This window comes from Mustelus asterias, chromosome 29 (assembly GCF_964213995.1).
Source record: "Mustelus asterias chromosome 29, sMusAst1.hap1.1, whole genome shotgun sequence".
NCBI classification, from domain to species: Eukaryota; Metazoa; Chordata; class Chondrichthyes; order Carcharhiniformes; family Triakidae; genus Mustelus; species Mustelus asterias.
Window position 1 is genome coordinate 15246735 of NC_135829.1, and position 16900 is coordinate 15263634.

Genomic DNA, 16900 nt, shown 5'->3' on the forward strand with positions numbered 1-16900 from the left:
TGTAGAAATTATAGAATCATAGAATCCTACAGTGCAGAAAGAGGCCATTTGGCCCATCGAGTCTGCACCGACCACAATCCCACCCAGGCCCTACCCCCTTATCCCTACATATTTACCCACTAACCCCTCTAACCTATGCATCCCGGGACACTAAGGGGCAATTTAGAATGGCCAATCAACCTAACCCGCACATCTTTGGACTGTGTGCGTGTGCATGGGTGTGTATGTATGTGTATATATGTGCATGTATATCTGTATGTGGATATATGTGTGTGTGTGCGCGTGCTTATATGTGTGTGTGTGAGTGTGTGTGTGTGAGTGTGTGAGTGTGTGTGTGAGTGTGTGTGTATGTGAGTGTGTGTGTGTGTGTGCAAGTGTGTGTGTATACTTGTGTATATATGTGTGTGTGTATACTTGTGTATATATGTGTGTGTATACGTGTGCGTGTATATGTGTGTGTGTATACGTGTGAGACTTCTTACTGTATGAACACCAGCACAGTTTGGGCAGAATGGCCTCTCCCTGAACCGTGTAGCAACTTTGAAAATTGTACCAGGTTGCTGTTTAATAAAAGACTTGTATTTATGGCGTGCTTTCCACAGCAAGTGAACATCTCAAAGCACCTTACAGGCAGTGAAGTATTTTAAAAGTGTCATCACTGTTATTAAGCAGGAAACACAGAAGGTGAAATATGTACAGCAAGCTCCCACAATCGGTAATGTGATCATGGCCTCTGAGGTGCTTTGCTTGTTCTTTTAATGAACACTGTTCCACTATAACTGCTGCCAATTCCAGTCAGGCGTTTATGTTTGAAAGGCGAACGCCTTTGCTATTTACACAGCAGCTGACAGATCGCTGTTTATATTCAAGTGGTTCGGCATGAGTCAGCTCCATGTGGAGCTGAGGGAGTGCACTGTTGGAGATGCTGTTGGATGGCGGCATGGTGGCACAGTGGTTAGCACTGCTGCCTCACAGCGCCAGGGATCCGGGTTCGATTCCCAGCCTCGGGTCACTGTCTGTGTGGAGTTTGCACATTCTCTCTGCGTCTGCGTGGGTTTCTTCCGGGTGCTCTGGTTTCCTCCCACAGTCCAAAGATGTGCAGGTTAGGTGGATTGGCCATGCTAAATTGCCCCTTAGTGTCCCAAGATATGGATTGGTCATGGTAAATTGCCCCTTAGTGTCCAAAGATGTGCAGGTTAGGTGGGTTGGCCATGCTAAATTGCCCCTTAGTGTCATGGGGATAAGCAGAGTAAATACGTGGGTGGGATTGTTGTTGATGCAGACTCGATGGGACAAATGGCCTCCTTCTCCACTTTAGGGATTCTATGATCTTCTGTCCCCTTGAGGACAAGCAGGTGCGGCCAATAAATGCAGGCCTTGTTAGCCATTCCCACTTCCCGAGAATGAATTTACAGAAAGGGGCCTAAAATCTTCTACATAAGAGCATGAAAAGTTGCACAATAATTGCCTTCAACAGGGAAATCAATGGTAATAATGCAATCAAGCAAAACATAGACCGAAACTGAACAAGAATCAGAATGCCTGAGATATTAACTCACAAGGAGATGAAATGGCCCAATTCATAGGACATTATTTATTTAAGGATTTTGAGCAGCTGACACTAAACAAACACCCATCTGAATAGCTAAAGACAGAGTAGATGATAGAATTAATAATACAGATCGACGCTTTAAAGAGAAGGTCAGAAGTTCAACCTCAAAATGCAGCCCATTCTAACCAAGTGCTCAAATCCCGTACGTTTTACAAAATTCATTTTTCCCGACATGTCGCTGGCTGGATCGGCATTTATTGCCCGTGCCCTAACTGCCCTTCATCTCAGAGGGCATTTGAGAGTCACTACAAAGGGTTGTGAACGTAGCCCAGTCCATCACACAAACCAGCCTCCCATCCCTTGACGCTATCTACACTTCCCGCTGCCTGGGCAAAGCAGCCAGCGTAATTAAGGACCCCACGCACCCCGGACATTCTCTCTTCCACCTTCGTCCGTCGGGAAAAAGATACAAAAGTCTGAGGTCACGTACCAACCGACTCAAGAACAGCTTCTTTCCTGCTGCCGTCAGATTTTTGAATGAACCTACCTTATATTGAGTTGATCTTTCTCTACACCCTATGATTGTAATAATACATTCTGCACTCTCTCCTTTCCTTCTCCCCTATGTACTCTATGAATTGTATGCTTTGTCTGTATAGTGCGCAAGAAACATTGCTTTTCATTGTATCCCAATACATGGGACAATAATAAATCAAATCAAAATCAAATTGTTTCGTCTTTGTGACATGGTTTGGATGCATGCATGGATCCGTGTCCTGATTTTAGGCGAGGAATGTATCATAGTCAGAGAGTCATACAGCACAGAAAAGGGCAAATGGCCCATCGACTCTGCACCAACATAACTCGGACGGACCCTTGAAAGACCCGTTGACCTCGGGTGGGAATTTCTGGCCTCGGGGATAGGAAGGACCAAAGAAATCCCATAAAACTGATTTGATTTGATTTGATTTATTATTGTCACATGTATTAACATACAGTGAAAAGCATTGTTTCTTGTGCGCTATACAGACAAAGCGTACCGTTCATAGAGAAGGAAAGGAGAGAGTGCAGAATGTAGTGTTACAGTCATAGCTAGAGAAAGATCAACTTAATGCGAGGTAGGTCCATTCAAAAGTCGGATGGCAGCAGGGAAGAAGCTGTTCTTGAGACGGTTGGTACGTGACCTCAGACTTTTGTATCTTTTTCCCAATGGAAGAAGGTGGAAGAGAGAATGTCCAGGGTGCGTGAGGTCCTTAATTATGCTGGCTGCTTTTCCGAGGGAGCGGGAAGTGTAGACAGAGTCAATGGATGGGAGGCTGGTTTGCGTGATGGATTGGGCTGCATTCACAACCTTTTGTAGTTCCTTGCGGTCTTGGGCAGAGCAGGAGCCATACCAAGCTGTGATACAACCAGAAAGAATGCTTTCTATGGTGCATCTGTAAAAGGAGCTGGGGGGACTTTTTACTTCCACACACATTTAGGACACAAGTACACTGCCCCACCCAGCCGAATATGATGAATGCTTCAGACAATTTCTAACTAAGTCACGGGTACGCTTTAGATACACAATGAGTCATTCTGTATATTTGTACATTTGGAATATTGTGAGCAATTCTGGGCCCGTATCTAAGGAAGGATGTGCTGGTCTTGGAAAGGGTCCAGAGGAGGTTCACGAGGATGATCCCGGGAAGGAAAGGCTTGACGTACGAGGAGTGTTTGAGGACTCTGGGTCTGTACTCGCTGGAGTTTCGAAGGATGAGGGAGGGATCTCATTGAAACTTACAGAACACTGAAAGGCCTGGATAGAGTGGACGTGGGGAAGATGTTTCCACTGGTGGGAGAGACTAGGGGACAGCCTCAAAGTAAAGGGACGACCCTTTAGAACTGAGATGAGGAGGAATTTCTTCAGCCAGAGGGTGGTGAATCTGTGGAATTCATTGCCACCGAGGGCTGTGGAGGCCGGGTCATTGAGTGTCTTTAAGACAGAGATAGATAGGTTCTTGATTGGTATGGGGATCAAAGGTTATGAGGAAATGGCGAGATAATGGGGTTGAGAAACTCATGATCGAATGGCAGAGCAGACCCGATGGGCCAAATTTCCTAATTCTGCTCCTATATCTATGGAGTCACAAAAGGAGTCCGTGTTGTCTAACCGTATGCAACAAAGGGAGCTAAGTCAAGGAACCACTTGTTGGAAAACCTCTGATTTGAGAGACACAAAAAGGAAAAGATACACGCTTAAACCAAAAGATTAGCTACAAACGTCACCAGTCCTGATTTGTAAGAAAAATTTATTTAAAAGTACAACGCATTTACACAAAAAAAAACAATGAGGTCTGAAAAATATATTTTGTGGGTTACATGTTTGTTTACAGTGAAGCATCCTCGGAACTCTGATAAGTACTTAATAAAAATACATAATTCTGATCAATCTTAGCGTTTCAGACGATAAGAGTAAATGAAAGTAAATACTTTTGCGTTCAACCTCAGAACGCTACTTTTTAAGATTAATTTTAGCGTCAGTCTCTGTAAATTCATTCATGTCATTATCGGGATGATAGTTAAGGTAGTTGATGAATCCACCAGCTTGCGTGGTTTTGTCTGATTTAGTTCACATGGTTGTAAGCAGTGTGCAAGCGCACTGTGCACACTTTATTGCAAAGCCTGTACCTTTTTAACAAATCCCTCAGCCAATACATATTAAGTTTTAAAGCTTATTTATTAGTGTCACAAGTAAGCTTACATTAACACTGCAATGAAGTTACTGTGAAAATCCCCTAGTCGCCACACTCCGGCGCCTGTTCGGGTTACACTGAGGGAGAATTTAGCACGGCCAACACACCTAACCAACACGTCTTTTGGAGGAAACCGGAGCACCCGGAGGAAACCCATGCAGACATGGGGAGAACGTGCAGACTCCGCACAGACAGGGACTCAAGTCGGAATCGAACCTCATTGCAGTGTTAATGTAAGCCTTACTTGTGACTAATAAATAAACTTTAAACTTTTACTTTTCAAGTGGGCTTACATTAACGCTGCAATGAAGTTACTGTGAAAATCCCCCAGTCGCCACATTCCGGCGCCTGTTCGGGTGCACTGAGGGAGAATTTAGCACCTAACCCGCACGACTTTCGGTCTGTGGGAGGAAACCGGAGGAAACCCACGCAGACACGGGGAGAACGTGTAGACTCCGCACAGACAGTGACCCAAGGCCGGAATCGAACCTGGGTCCCTGGAGTTGTGAGGCAGCAGTGCTAACCACTGTGCCACCGTGCCGCCCATGCCACCAGGATCTTATAGCCACCGCCCTACGATGAGTGATCCACATTACGGCGTGACCGCCACTGCAAAGCAGACATAGGGTGGCTAGGAGTTCTGAGTATCTCCACCGCAGTCGGCACCGACAACAGCACAACAAGGGTTGGGCAGGAATAAACGCAAATACTTTCTGGGAGAAGTTGCCAAACCGGTTATCCCTTAGAAAGCAAGCTATGCCTCAGCAATGTTAGCCCTGGCCTCTTCCACACAGTTCAATTTAGAAACCGGTTTTGACCAGTCGTGAACCGGTTCTGTCCTGAGATTTGGGGAGAGGATTTGTTAAGGCTTTGAGTGACTGAGATTCTTAAGGAGGCTTAAATATTTCCAAAGTGGCAAAACATTCTTCGCGTTGACATAGTTTGTAAGTGACTGGTTTGTATTTCATTGTAAGTTATCCAAGAAGACACACCAGCTGAGGCGCCTCGGACAACCCAGAGCATGATGGTCTTTTCCAAATTCGATCCATTTTGGGATTGGACCTGGGTAGGATTGTTGTCGGTACAGGTTCGATGGGCCAAATGGCCTCCTTCTGCACTGTTGGTTTTATGAACACAGAGAAACAGATCTCGAAAAGATCAATGTTGGAAGGGCACAGTCTGTTTTGCAGTGCAAATCTACTGATAACATAATCACAATGCAAATTGGAATCAACATTTGCATCCCTGATCTTAATAGAATTTCACAATGACTAATGACAATATATAATCATAAGAACAAAGATCCTTAAATATTAGCACAATCTATGTCAGGAAGTAAATAATCATCACGAGAAAAGACCGTACGATCTGACTTAAATTTTCTTTTGTCCCTTTGTTGCAGATTAGCACCAGTGGCAACGCGAGTGTGCCTCATATCATTGGCTCACTCATGCTGGACAGCTGGGTCTTGCCCTTGTGTTGGTGCGCGAGCAGTTAACGCTAACTGGCTTCGCTACGCAAACAGCTGACCTCTTCCCCCCCCTCCCCCACGGGCCGAGAGGAAAATTCCAATTAGCCGATGCGTCAAGCATTTGCATCCTTGCACCTGGGCCCCAGAAGCCCGTGCAAGATGGCGCACCTCGCCACATCCTCGCTGCCCGCCAGCGTTCCCCTGCCTATTTCCGATGGCCCCTTTGGTTGCTCAAGTAAGCTCGCGACACAAGAGTTCAACAGACAAAGGGTGGCCACCTTCGCAAGTCTTTGGCAATAAAAAAAGGGCTAAGACAGAAGATCGGGAAGATCATGGATATTCTCTGGCCCTGTCAGTGCCTGATCACTAAATCCACTTCTCAAAGGATTGGGGGTGAGGGAGGATCTTGGTTTGAACAATCTCCTTTTTTGATGAGGTTACTGTGGTTGTTTAGCTTTTTTTTAATATCTTGCTGCCTGCACTATCCCCCGTTGTGACAATGGCAACACATGGCGCTAAGGGTAAGTGGTGGAGTTAGGACAGGAGGAACAGCAGCGTCATGTGCAAATATTGTCCGTCCTCTTGAATATCAGAGAACGTTTGGTTGCGTTCAAGCCACCCTTCCACCCGCGTCGTGTTCCCGGGCCCACGGGAGACAGCGAGCGTCAGAATCCCTCAGAGCATCCTTGATGAAGTGATGCCTATCGGGATCTCCTGATTCCTAGTACTGAAGACAGAAGTCCCACTCGCATCGGCAAACGAGAGAATTCCACCTCGCGCGGACGTGCTCCCGCTTAGTACCGTCATTTCACCTTCACCCTTACATCCAGCAATCAATTGCTGCGCTTTTCCCACTGACGTCCTAACCTTCACGTCTCTCCATCGCCCAGCAAGTTCTTCGGAGGATTCTGCCGAGTTCGGGCTTGGGAAACAGTGCCAGGGATGAGGTACTCTCTTAAATAGGGTTACAGTTTCATCGGGCATGAGTTACCGCTTGATAGAAGCTGTTTATAATAATAAAGGTGAGCAAAAAAATATAACCCACTCGTTTGCAAATACGTAGTGCGTGAATCTCTCTGTTGTGAGTTTTCACTCGACTTCAAAGTACAGCGACACAAAGGAATAATTAAGCTAAGGGGTTGGGGGGGGGGGAAATGGAGGTCGGGGGAGAGGGGGAGTGTGTGGAGATTAAAAAGATATACACACAGTCAACAGAAACGAACTACCAACACAAAGGAATATTGGAGAGCCGGTGCCCGGGGCAACCTCACAAAGCATGGCTTTACCAGCCTGGTGAAAGTGTCCAGTGGCCGCATAAATAACTACCCGCTTCGAGAAGACGGCCATCTTGTCGTGAAAGATTAATCCTGGAGTGAGAGGGTGATGCACGGTTGTGCGTGTGTTGAGTTAGTTCGGGCAGTCTGTTCGTTAAGTGTTGTCATCAATAGCCTTCATGTGTGTTCTTCTTAATCCATGCCTCTTTCTCAAGCTGAGGTACACGTTGTCAACTCTCCTTGGCATCCCGTCATTGGAAGTTGTACGATCGTCCCTAAAGTGAGACAGATGAACCAGGGTTAAATCTGCGATGCATTGAGACATCGGCCGATAGGCTGGCTGATAATGTTCTCCCCACCCGAATCAGCAGGCTTGATCCCGGTGGCCGGGAGGTTACAGGAATGCCGCACCCAGGGGGCAAGGGTAGGCCATTTGGCTCTTCAAACCTGCTCCACCATTCAACAAGATTGTGACTCATCTGGTTGGGGGTTTAACTCCACTTCCCTAACCCGCAGCTCCCCGATCTACCAATAATCCATCCAACTCAACTGTAAATAAACTCAATCCCTGTCATTCTGAAGGCAAGGCCCCGTTAGCAGAACTAATGTGGGTTCCTCCAAAGCAACAATTAGAACAGTTTTTCCCTTGGCCCTTCTCAATAGCACCAACTTGTATTTATAGAGTGCCCTGAATGTATGGAAATGTCCTGAGCCACTACCCTCGATCGGAGTGCCAATGCATGTCATTAGGACCCCGATTTGTACCGGAGCCCACTTCTCTCCACTGTTTGAATCCCAGAAAATATTTTGGGTGAGATTTCACGGCCTCGCTTGGCCAGAGGCTGGAAAATCGAGCCCGGGATCAACGGACATTTCCATTGTCCAACCCTCGCCTACTCCGAGGGGCGAACAATGGAAATGTAGCAGGCCGGGCGGTAGAATTCCGGCGATTGTGACTCTCAGCACTGAGTTTCAGAGGGAGACCAAGATCTTCATTGAACAGAATCCCTACAGTGCAGCAGGAGGCAATTCAGACCATCGAGCATGCACTGACAACCACACTTATTTACCGGGCTAATCCCCCTGACACTAACGGTCAATTTAGCCCGGCCAATCCACCTCACCTCACGGGTGGCACAGTGATTAGCACTGCTGCCTCACAGCGCCAGGGTCCCAGGTTCAATTCTGGCCTCGGGTCGCTGTCTGTGTGGAGTTTGCACATTCTCCCCATGTCTGCGTGGGTTTCCTCCCGGGTGCTCCGGTTTCCTCCCACAGTCCAAAGATGTGCAGGTTAGGTGCATTGTCCATGCTAAATTGCCCCTTAGTGCCAGGGGAACTAGCTAGGGTAAATGCATGGGGTTATGGGGATAGGGCCTGGATGGGATTGTGGACGGTGCAAACTCGATGGGCCGAATGGCCTCCTTCTGCACTATAGGGTTTCTACAACAATTCCATCTTTGGAGTGTGGGAGGAAACCGGAGCACCCGGAGGAAACCCACGCAGACACGGGGAGGACGTGCAAACTCCATGCAGACGTTCATCTGAGGCCAGAATTGAAACCGGGTCCCTGGTGCTGTGAGGCAGCAGTGCTAACCACTGTGCCACCGTGTCATTTAGGGTCAGCTTGCGCCTTCCTGCAGTTCACGAAGAAGCTACCAGGGTGCCCACTCCTGTGAGCTGCCCACATCGGCTGCCCACTCCAAGCTGAGCCAATAGCAGAGGTGCCCAAGATGACTCTTTTACCCATTGTAATAGCGAAAGGGAAATTTCCATTCTGGTCTTCCTGAGTTTAGATGTGGCTAGACTCATGAATTCGTACAGCACAGAAGAAGCCCCTCGGCCCATCAACAAAACTACACTAAATCTACCGGGCGGCACTGTGGCACAGTGGTTAGCACTGCTGCCTCACAGCGCCAGGAACCCAGGTTCAATTCCGGCATTGGGTCATTGTCTGTGTGGAGTTTGCACATTCTCCCCGTGTCTGCGTGGGTTTCCTCCGGGTGCTCCGGTTTCCTCCCACACTCCAAAGATGTGCGGGTTAGGTTGATTGGCCATGCTAAATTGCCCCCTTAGTTTCCGGGGGACTAGCAGGGTAACTATGTGGGGCTACGGGGATAGGGCCTGGGTGGGGTTGTGGTCGGTACAGACTTGATGGGCCGAAAGGCCTCCTTCTGCACTGTAGGGATTCTATGATACGCTACTCCCACTTTCCAACACTTGGCCCATAGCCTTGAATGTTAACATAAGAACTAGGAGCAGGAGTAGGCCATCTGACCCCTCGAGCCTGCTCCACCATTCAATAAGATCATGGCTGATCTTTTCGTGGACTCAGCTCCACTTACCCGCCCGCTCACCATAACCCTTAATTCCTTTACTGTTCAAAAATTTATCTATCCTTGCCTTAAAAACATTCAATGAGGTAGCCTCAACTGCTTCACTGGGCAGGGAATTCCACAGATTCACAACCCTTTGGGTGAAGAAGTTCCCCCTCAACTCAGTCCTAAATCTGCTCCCCCTTATTTTGAGGCCATGCCCCCTAGTTCTAGTTTCACCCGCCAGTGGAAACTTCTTTCCTGCTTCTATCTTATCTATTCCCTTCATAATCTTATATGTTTCTGTAAGATCTCCCCTCATTCTTCTGAATTCCAATGAGTATAGCCCTAGTCTACTCAGTCTCTCCTCATAAGCCAACCCTCTCAACTCCGGAATCAACCTGGTGAATCTCCTCTGCACCCCCTCCAGTGCCAGTATATCCTTTCTCAAGTAAGGAGACCAAAACTTTACATGTTAAACTGTAAATGTTATGACATTTTGAGTGCTTTTTAAAGATTGTGATGTTTCCTGCCTCTACTACTGCCCCCCTAGGCAGCACATTCCAGACCCCCCCCCCCACCCTGCCCAGCCCCATTACCGAACAAGGCAGAACTGGCACTTACTCCAAACATGGGAAGTTTCAGGTCCAAATCGTCAGGAGACTCCAGCCTGAAGGCGTTTGCCACTTTGGAGCAGTAGCCGGTCTTAACGAACTGCAGGGAAGGAAGGAGAAGGTACGGTTAGATTCGCTGTGCTCTGTTGAAAGTGTTGCCGTGATGGTTGCGTGTGTGTGTGTGCGTGGACTCACGTCCAAAGCAGGAGGTTTCATTTTAACTCACCAGCACGATGAGGAATGGGAGTGCGATGATCGCGAGAGCACACAAAACAATGATTGCAATGGCAAACCCTGGGAAGGGTTTTGGTGGGGCTGGCTGGTTAACTGTGCTTGGCGTTGAAGGCGTACTGGTAGCTGTGAACAGAAAGAATTGTGTTCAACCCACCCGAGCATTTTCAGAATCCCATTCGGCCCATCAAGTCTGCACCGACACTCCGACAGAGCACCCCGCCCAGGCCCTAACCCTATAACCCCACGTATTTACCCCGCTAACTCCCCGAACCCACACATGTTGGGACACTAAGGGGCAATTTAGCATGGCCAATCCACCTAACCTACACATAGAAACATACGCCGGAACTCTACAACCTGGCCTGCCATGGAATCGGAGCGGGTGAGGGCCTGACAATGGAAATCTCCGCTGACCTCGGGCGAGAATTTCCGGTCTTGCCCGAGCAAGGCCGTAAAATCCCACCCATAAAAATATAGAAACTAGAGGCAGGAGGAGGCCATTCGAACTTCGACCCTTCGAGCCATTCATTTTGATCATGGCTGATCATCAAATTCAATATCTTGATCCCCCCTCCCCACCCCCCTCATATCCCTTTAGCCCCAAGAGCTATATCTAATTTCTTCTTGAAATCACACTGCGTTTTGGTCTCAACTATTTTCTATGGGAGTGAATTCCACACATTCACCACCCTCTGGGTGAAGAAATTTCTCCTCACCTCAGTGCTAAAAGGTTTACCCCTTATCCTTAAACTATGACCCCTAGTTCTGGACTCCCCCACCATCGGGAACATTCTTTCTGAATCTATCCTGTCTAACTCTGTTAGAATTTTATAAGTTTCTATGAGATCCCCTCTCACTCTTCTAAACTCCAGTGAATATAATTCTAACCGACTTAGTCTCTCCTCATATGACAGACCTGCCATCCCAGGAATCAGCCTGGTAAACCTTCGCTGCGCTCCCTCTATAGCAAGGGCATCCTTCCTCAGATAAGGACACCAAAACTGCACACAATACTCCAGGTAATGGTAAAATGTCACAGAATAATGCAAGGCCCCCATGCCAACACTCTAGTTAAGAAAGCCCACCAACGCCTCTACTTTCTCAGAAGACTAAGGAAATTTGGCATGTCAGCTACAACTCTCACCAACATTTACAGATGCACCAAAGAAAGCATCCTTTCCGGATGTATCACAACTTGGTATGGGCTCCTGCTCTGCCCAAGACCGCAAGAAACTACAAAAGGTCGTGGACGAAGCCAGACCATCACGCAAACCAGCCTCCCATCCATTGACTCTGTCTACACTTTCCGCTGTCTCGGACGAGCAGCCAGCATAATTAAGGACCCCACGCACCCCGGACATTCTCTCTTCCACCTTCTTCCGTTGGGAAAAAGATACAAAAGTCACATACCAACCGACGCAAGAACAGCTTCTTCCCTGCTGCCATCAGACTTTTGAATGGACCTACCTCGCATTAAGTTGATCTTTCTCTACACCCTAGCTATGACTGTAACACTACATTCTGCACCCTCTCCTTTCCTTCTCTATGAATGGTATGCTTTGACTGTATAGCGCGCAAGGAACAATACTTTTCACTGCATACGAATACATGTGACAATAATAAATCAAATCAAATCAAAGAGAAGGAAGCGTAATTTTTAAAGTTAACATACGTGTGCCAGTCAGGGAGTTGACGTCCAAATCTAACTTGGCGTCACGGAAGACATTCTCATTTTTGACGATTGTATCAATGACACTCGAGTTTTCCATCGTTCCATTTGTGAATACTACATCTACATTAGACACAACAGATCCAGCCCTAGATAGTTGGAAAAAGAGAGAAATTGACTATGTGGTTAAGACACAATAGATAAGACGCAATTTCCTTCCTCTCTTGATGGAACCTGTCCACTTTGCCTTGATACTGGTGGCCGAGGGGGGGTAAAGCACGCACCTTTACTTAACTTTTCAGAGGCTGAGAAAAGAATGGTCTGATTCTTGCCGGCCGAACTTAGAGGGTCAGGTGCCAACACCATCAATTGGATTGTGCTGGACATCTTAATAAGAAAAGCATGCTGACCTTACCCACTACAGTGTGTGCCAACATGGTGAACTGGTACAGCGACAATAACCTCTCCTTCAATGTCAACAAAAAGGAGATAGTCATTGACTTCAGGAAGCGTAAAGGAGAACATGCCCCTGTCAACATCAATGGGGACAAAGTAGAAATGGTCGAGAGCTTCAGGTTTTTAGGTGTCCAGATCACCAACAACCTGTCCTGGTCCCCCCATGCCGACACTATAGTTAAGAAAGCCCACTAACACCTCTACTTTCTCAGAAGACTAAGGAAATTTGGCATGTCAGCTACGACTCTCACCAACTTTTACAGATTCACCATAGAAAGCATTCTTTCTGGGTGTATCACAGCTTGGTATGGCTCCTGCTCTGCCCAAGACCGCAAGAAACTACAAGGGGTTGTGAATGTAGCCCAATCCGTCACGCAAACCAGCCTCCCATCCATTGACTCTGTCTACACTTCCCGCTGCCTCGGCAAAGCAGCCAGTATAATTAAGGACCCCACGCACCCCGGACATTCGCTCTTCCCACCTTCGTTGGAAAAAAGAGACAAAAATCTGAGGTCACATACCAACCGACTCAAGAACAGCTTCTTCCCTGCTGCTGTCGGACTTTTGAATGGGCCTACCTCGCACTAAGCTGATCTTTCTCTACACCCTAGCTATGACTGTAACACTACATTCTGCACTCTCTCCTTTCCTTCTCTATGAGCGGTATGCTTTGTCTGCGCAAGAAACAATACTTTTCGCTGTATACTAATACATGTGACAATAATAAATCAAATCAAATCAAAATATCAGTTATGTTCATATTTTCATTCTGTCCAAGTGTGGAATGAGAATGGTATTTACCTGAATCCGTTGATGATGAACTCAATGTAGTTAGGATTGCTGGCAAAGATTTTATTCACCTACATCACAAGAAAATGATGTCAAATCATCTGATATAACCACAAGCAAAGCACCAACAATAAGCACTGGTTTCAAACTCACTGGCTTAAACATTCAGCCCTTTGCATCTGACTCAAAAATTCCACCTGATTGCATTTTCTGCTGTCTTTGATAAGATGAATCCTGTCTATTTTTTTGTCACAAACATCGGACTATAATAAGCGGAGGGGTGGGATTTTCCAGACCTTCCTGCCGGCGGGATCTTCCAGTCCTGCCGAAGTCGACCCCCTCCATCCCTGCGATGGGTTTCCATGTGGTGGGATGAGCGAGCCTTGCAAAATGCTGTAGGTATCGGCGGGACTGGAAAGTCCAATGGCGGTTGTATAGAACGTTGGTTCGGCCGCATTTGGAATACTGCGCCCAGTTCTGGTCACCACACTACCAGAAGGACGTGGAGGCTTTAGAGAGAGTGCAGAGGAGGTTTACCAGGATGCTGCCTGGTATGGAAGGGCTTAGTTATGAGGAGAGATTGGGTAAACTGGGGTTGTTCTCCCTGGAAAGACGGAGGATGAGGGGTGACCTAATAGAGGTGTATAAAATTATGAAAGGCATAGATAGGGTGAACGGTGGGAAGCTTTTCCCCAGGTCGGTGGTGACGTTCACGAGGGGTCATAGGTTCAAGGTGAGGTGGGGGGAGGTTTAACACGGATATCAGAAGGACATATTTTACACAGAGGGTGGTGGGGGCCTGGAATGCGCTGCCGGGCAAGGTGGTGGAGGCGGACACACTGGGAACGCTTAAGACTTATCTAGATAGCCACATGAACGGAGTGGGAATGGAGGGATACAAAAGAATGGTCTAGTTTGGACCAGGGAGCGGCGCGGGCTTGGAGGGCCGAAGGGCCTGTTCCTGTGCTGTATTGTTCTTTGTTCTTTGTTCTTTGAGTTGCCTCCGGCACACCGTGGAGCCTGGGGAAGGGGTTCGGGGGGGTGGGGGGTTCGGGGGGAGGTTACAAAAGTCTCTATGACATAAATATGGCGATGATATTATTGTTAAATATTCCTCAGTTTTGGAATTTTCACTCTATCTTTACACAGCGTCCAGGTCTGTCCTCAGTACTCACCACTCTCGTTATGTTGGTGCTGAGTTGTTTGAACGGAGTGCTTGATCTGTCACTCAGAGCACTGTTAAAATTGAGATTTGGAAAGCGGAACAGCAGGGGAAACTTCGAGGCTGCAACTTCTTCACCTGGGGAAAGAGACATCACACATATATCAAGCCTAAAGGTACATATATAAGGCTCAACCTCTCCTCAACTAAATGTGTGTTGCTGGCTGGGCCAGCATTTATTGCCCATCCCTAGTTGCCTGAGGGCAGTTGAGAGTCAACCACATTGCTGTGGCTCTGGAGTTACATGTAGGCCACACCGGGTAAGGACGGCAGATAATGTGTGGTTTGCACTGCTGCCTCACAGCGCCATGGACCCAAGTTCGATTCCACCTCGGATGATTGTCTGTGTGGAGTCTGCATATTCCCCCTTTTCTCTGCGTGGGTTTCCTCCGGGTGCTCCAGTTTCCTCCCAAAGTCCAAAGATGTGCAGGTTAGGTGGAAAGGAGAAAGGATTAGTTGGCAATTTAGTAGTCGCCATGATGTGGAGTTGCCGGCGTTGGACTGGGGTGGACACAGTAAGTAGTCTCGCAACACCAGGTTAAAGTCCAACAGGTTTATTTGGTAGCACGAGATTTAGGAGCGCCGCTCCTTCATCAGGTAAGTGATGATGAAGGGGCACCTGATGAAGGAGCGGCGCTCTGAAAGCTCGTGCTACCAATTAAACCTGTTGGACTTTAACCTGGTGTTGTGAGACTTCTTACTCAGCAACTTAGTTGTGAGAGAACCTTCGGGGATGAGTGACCACAATATAATAGATTTATTGTCAAGGTGGATAGTGATGTAGTTGATTCTGAGACCAGGGTCCAGAATCTCAATAAGGGTAATTATGATCGTAAATTCTTCCTTTTACATTGCGAAGAAATAATATTCAACATGTGATCCAGTGAACAGTTTTCTTATTGTCAGGAAATGCTTTGGCAACGGGGAAATACCTTGTCCATGACTAATACTAAATTGCAGTCCAAAAGACGTGCTGGTTAGGGTGCATTGGCCGTGCTAAATTCTCCCTCAGTGTACCCGAACAGGCGCCGGAGTGTGGCGACTAGGGGATTTTCACAGTAACTCCACTGCAGTGTTAATGCAAGCCTGCTCGTGACACTAATAAATAAACTTTAAAATGAACTTTAATAGAAAAAAAAGTTAACAGTTTTGATTTGAATCTCCCCGTGTAAGAAAGATTGTCGTTGTGTTCCTACACAACAGCAATCTCTGGACTTTGAGTCGATTTATCTTTGCACAGTGAGATGTTCCTGGGTCCATGTGACAAGGTGTTATATATAAACGCAACTCCGCACTTACACAAAGTGGCACTTACCATTTATTTGAACGGAGGATTTGATGATATCAAAACCCGAAGTGTTAACATTATTAACAATGAGATCACGCAGGAAAGGCCGGTCTTCTACTTTGGTCGTATTGATCTGGATACGTGCGTCCACCTGCACCATTGTCGAACTATCACTGAAAGTGACAGAAACATGATATTGAGTCATTGCTGGGTAGATTCGCTAAGTCATTTAACATCTCTTTCTAGAGACCCACTTACAACATTTCATTAAATGAGCATCAGGATTGGAATCAAAAGTCTGAGGAAACTGGCAATCGTAAAATAGAATAGGGCCGGTGGGATGTTTTCATTCTTAAAGTTTATTTATTAGTCGCAAGTAGATTTACTGTGAAAATCCCCTAGTCACCACACTCCGGCACCTGTTCGGGTACACTGAGGGAGAATTTAGCCCGGCCAATCCACCTAACCTGCACATCTTTCAGACTGTGGGAGGAAACCGGAGCACCCGGAAGAAACCCACGCAGATATGGGGAGAACGTGCAAACTCCGCACAGACAGTGACCCAAGCCAGGAATCAAACCCAGCTCCCTGGCGCTGTGAGGCAGCAGCGCTGACCGCTGTGCCACCGCGCCTTAACTTGAAATGAGATGAGTTGGCAAATCTGTTTATTCAAACACCCAGTTATTCACCTGCAAGACTTACTCAAGGGAAAGTGTTCATTCTGACCGACATGGTTTTTTTTCATTCATTCATGGGGCATGGGCGTCACTGGCTGTGCCAACATTTATTGCCCATCGCTAGCTGCCCAAGGGCAGTTGAGAGTCAACCACACTGCTGTGGCTCTGGAGTCACATGTAGGCCAGACTGGGTAAGGGCTGCAAATTTCCTTCCCTAATGGACATTAGTGAACCAGATGGGGTTTTTCCGACGATGGTTTCATGGTCATCAGTAGATTCTTAATTCCAGATTTTTAAAAATTGAATTCAAATTCCACCACCTGCCGTGGCGGGACCTGAAGCTGAACATTAGTTTCTGGATTAATAATCTAGCGATAATACCACAAGGCCTTCACCTTCCCCCTGTTGTCAATGGGCTGTCAGTAATGAAGACAGGCTGGTTAGGTGTATTGACCCGAACAGGAATGTGGCGACTAGGGGGATTTCACAGTAACTTCATTGCAGCGTTAATGGAAGCCTTACTTGTGACTAATAATAAATAAACTTTAACTTTACAATTATTTGCTGAAACATTAGCCCCTCCTAGGAAAGACATCCCAAAGAGCTG

The 16900-nt window shown here is 47.1% G+C and overlaps 1 protein-coding gene across 1 annotated transcript in view; it reads right to left on the reverse strand.

Moving 5' to 3' along the window:
* Positions 1-3823: 3823 nt before the first annotated feature.
* Positions 3824-16900, reverse strand: part of LOC144480397 (uncharacterized) — a 49534-nt gene continuing 36457 nt past the window's right edge. Inside the window, exons 16-22 of the mRNA XM_078199802.1 lie at positions 15644-15789; positions 14282-14406; positions 13119-13177; positions 11865-12010; positions 10185-10315; positions 9969-10058; positions 3824-7307 (exon numbers count right to left, since the gene is read on the reverse strand). Of these exons, the coding sequence (XP_078055928.1) occupies positions 7284-7307; positions 9969-10058; positions 10185-10315; positions 11865-12010; positions 13119-13177; positions 14282-14406; positions 15644-15789 (721 nt within the window). The 3' untranslated portion in view covers positions 3824-7283. The remainder of the gene's footprint in view (positions 7308-9968; positions 10059-10184; positions 10316-11864; positions 12011-13118; positions 13178-14281; positions 14407-15643; positions 15790-16900) is intronic.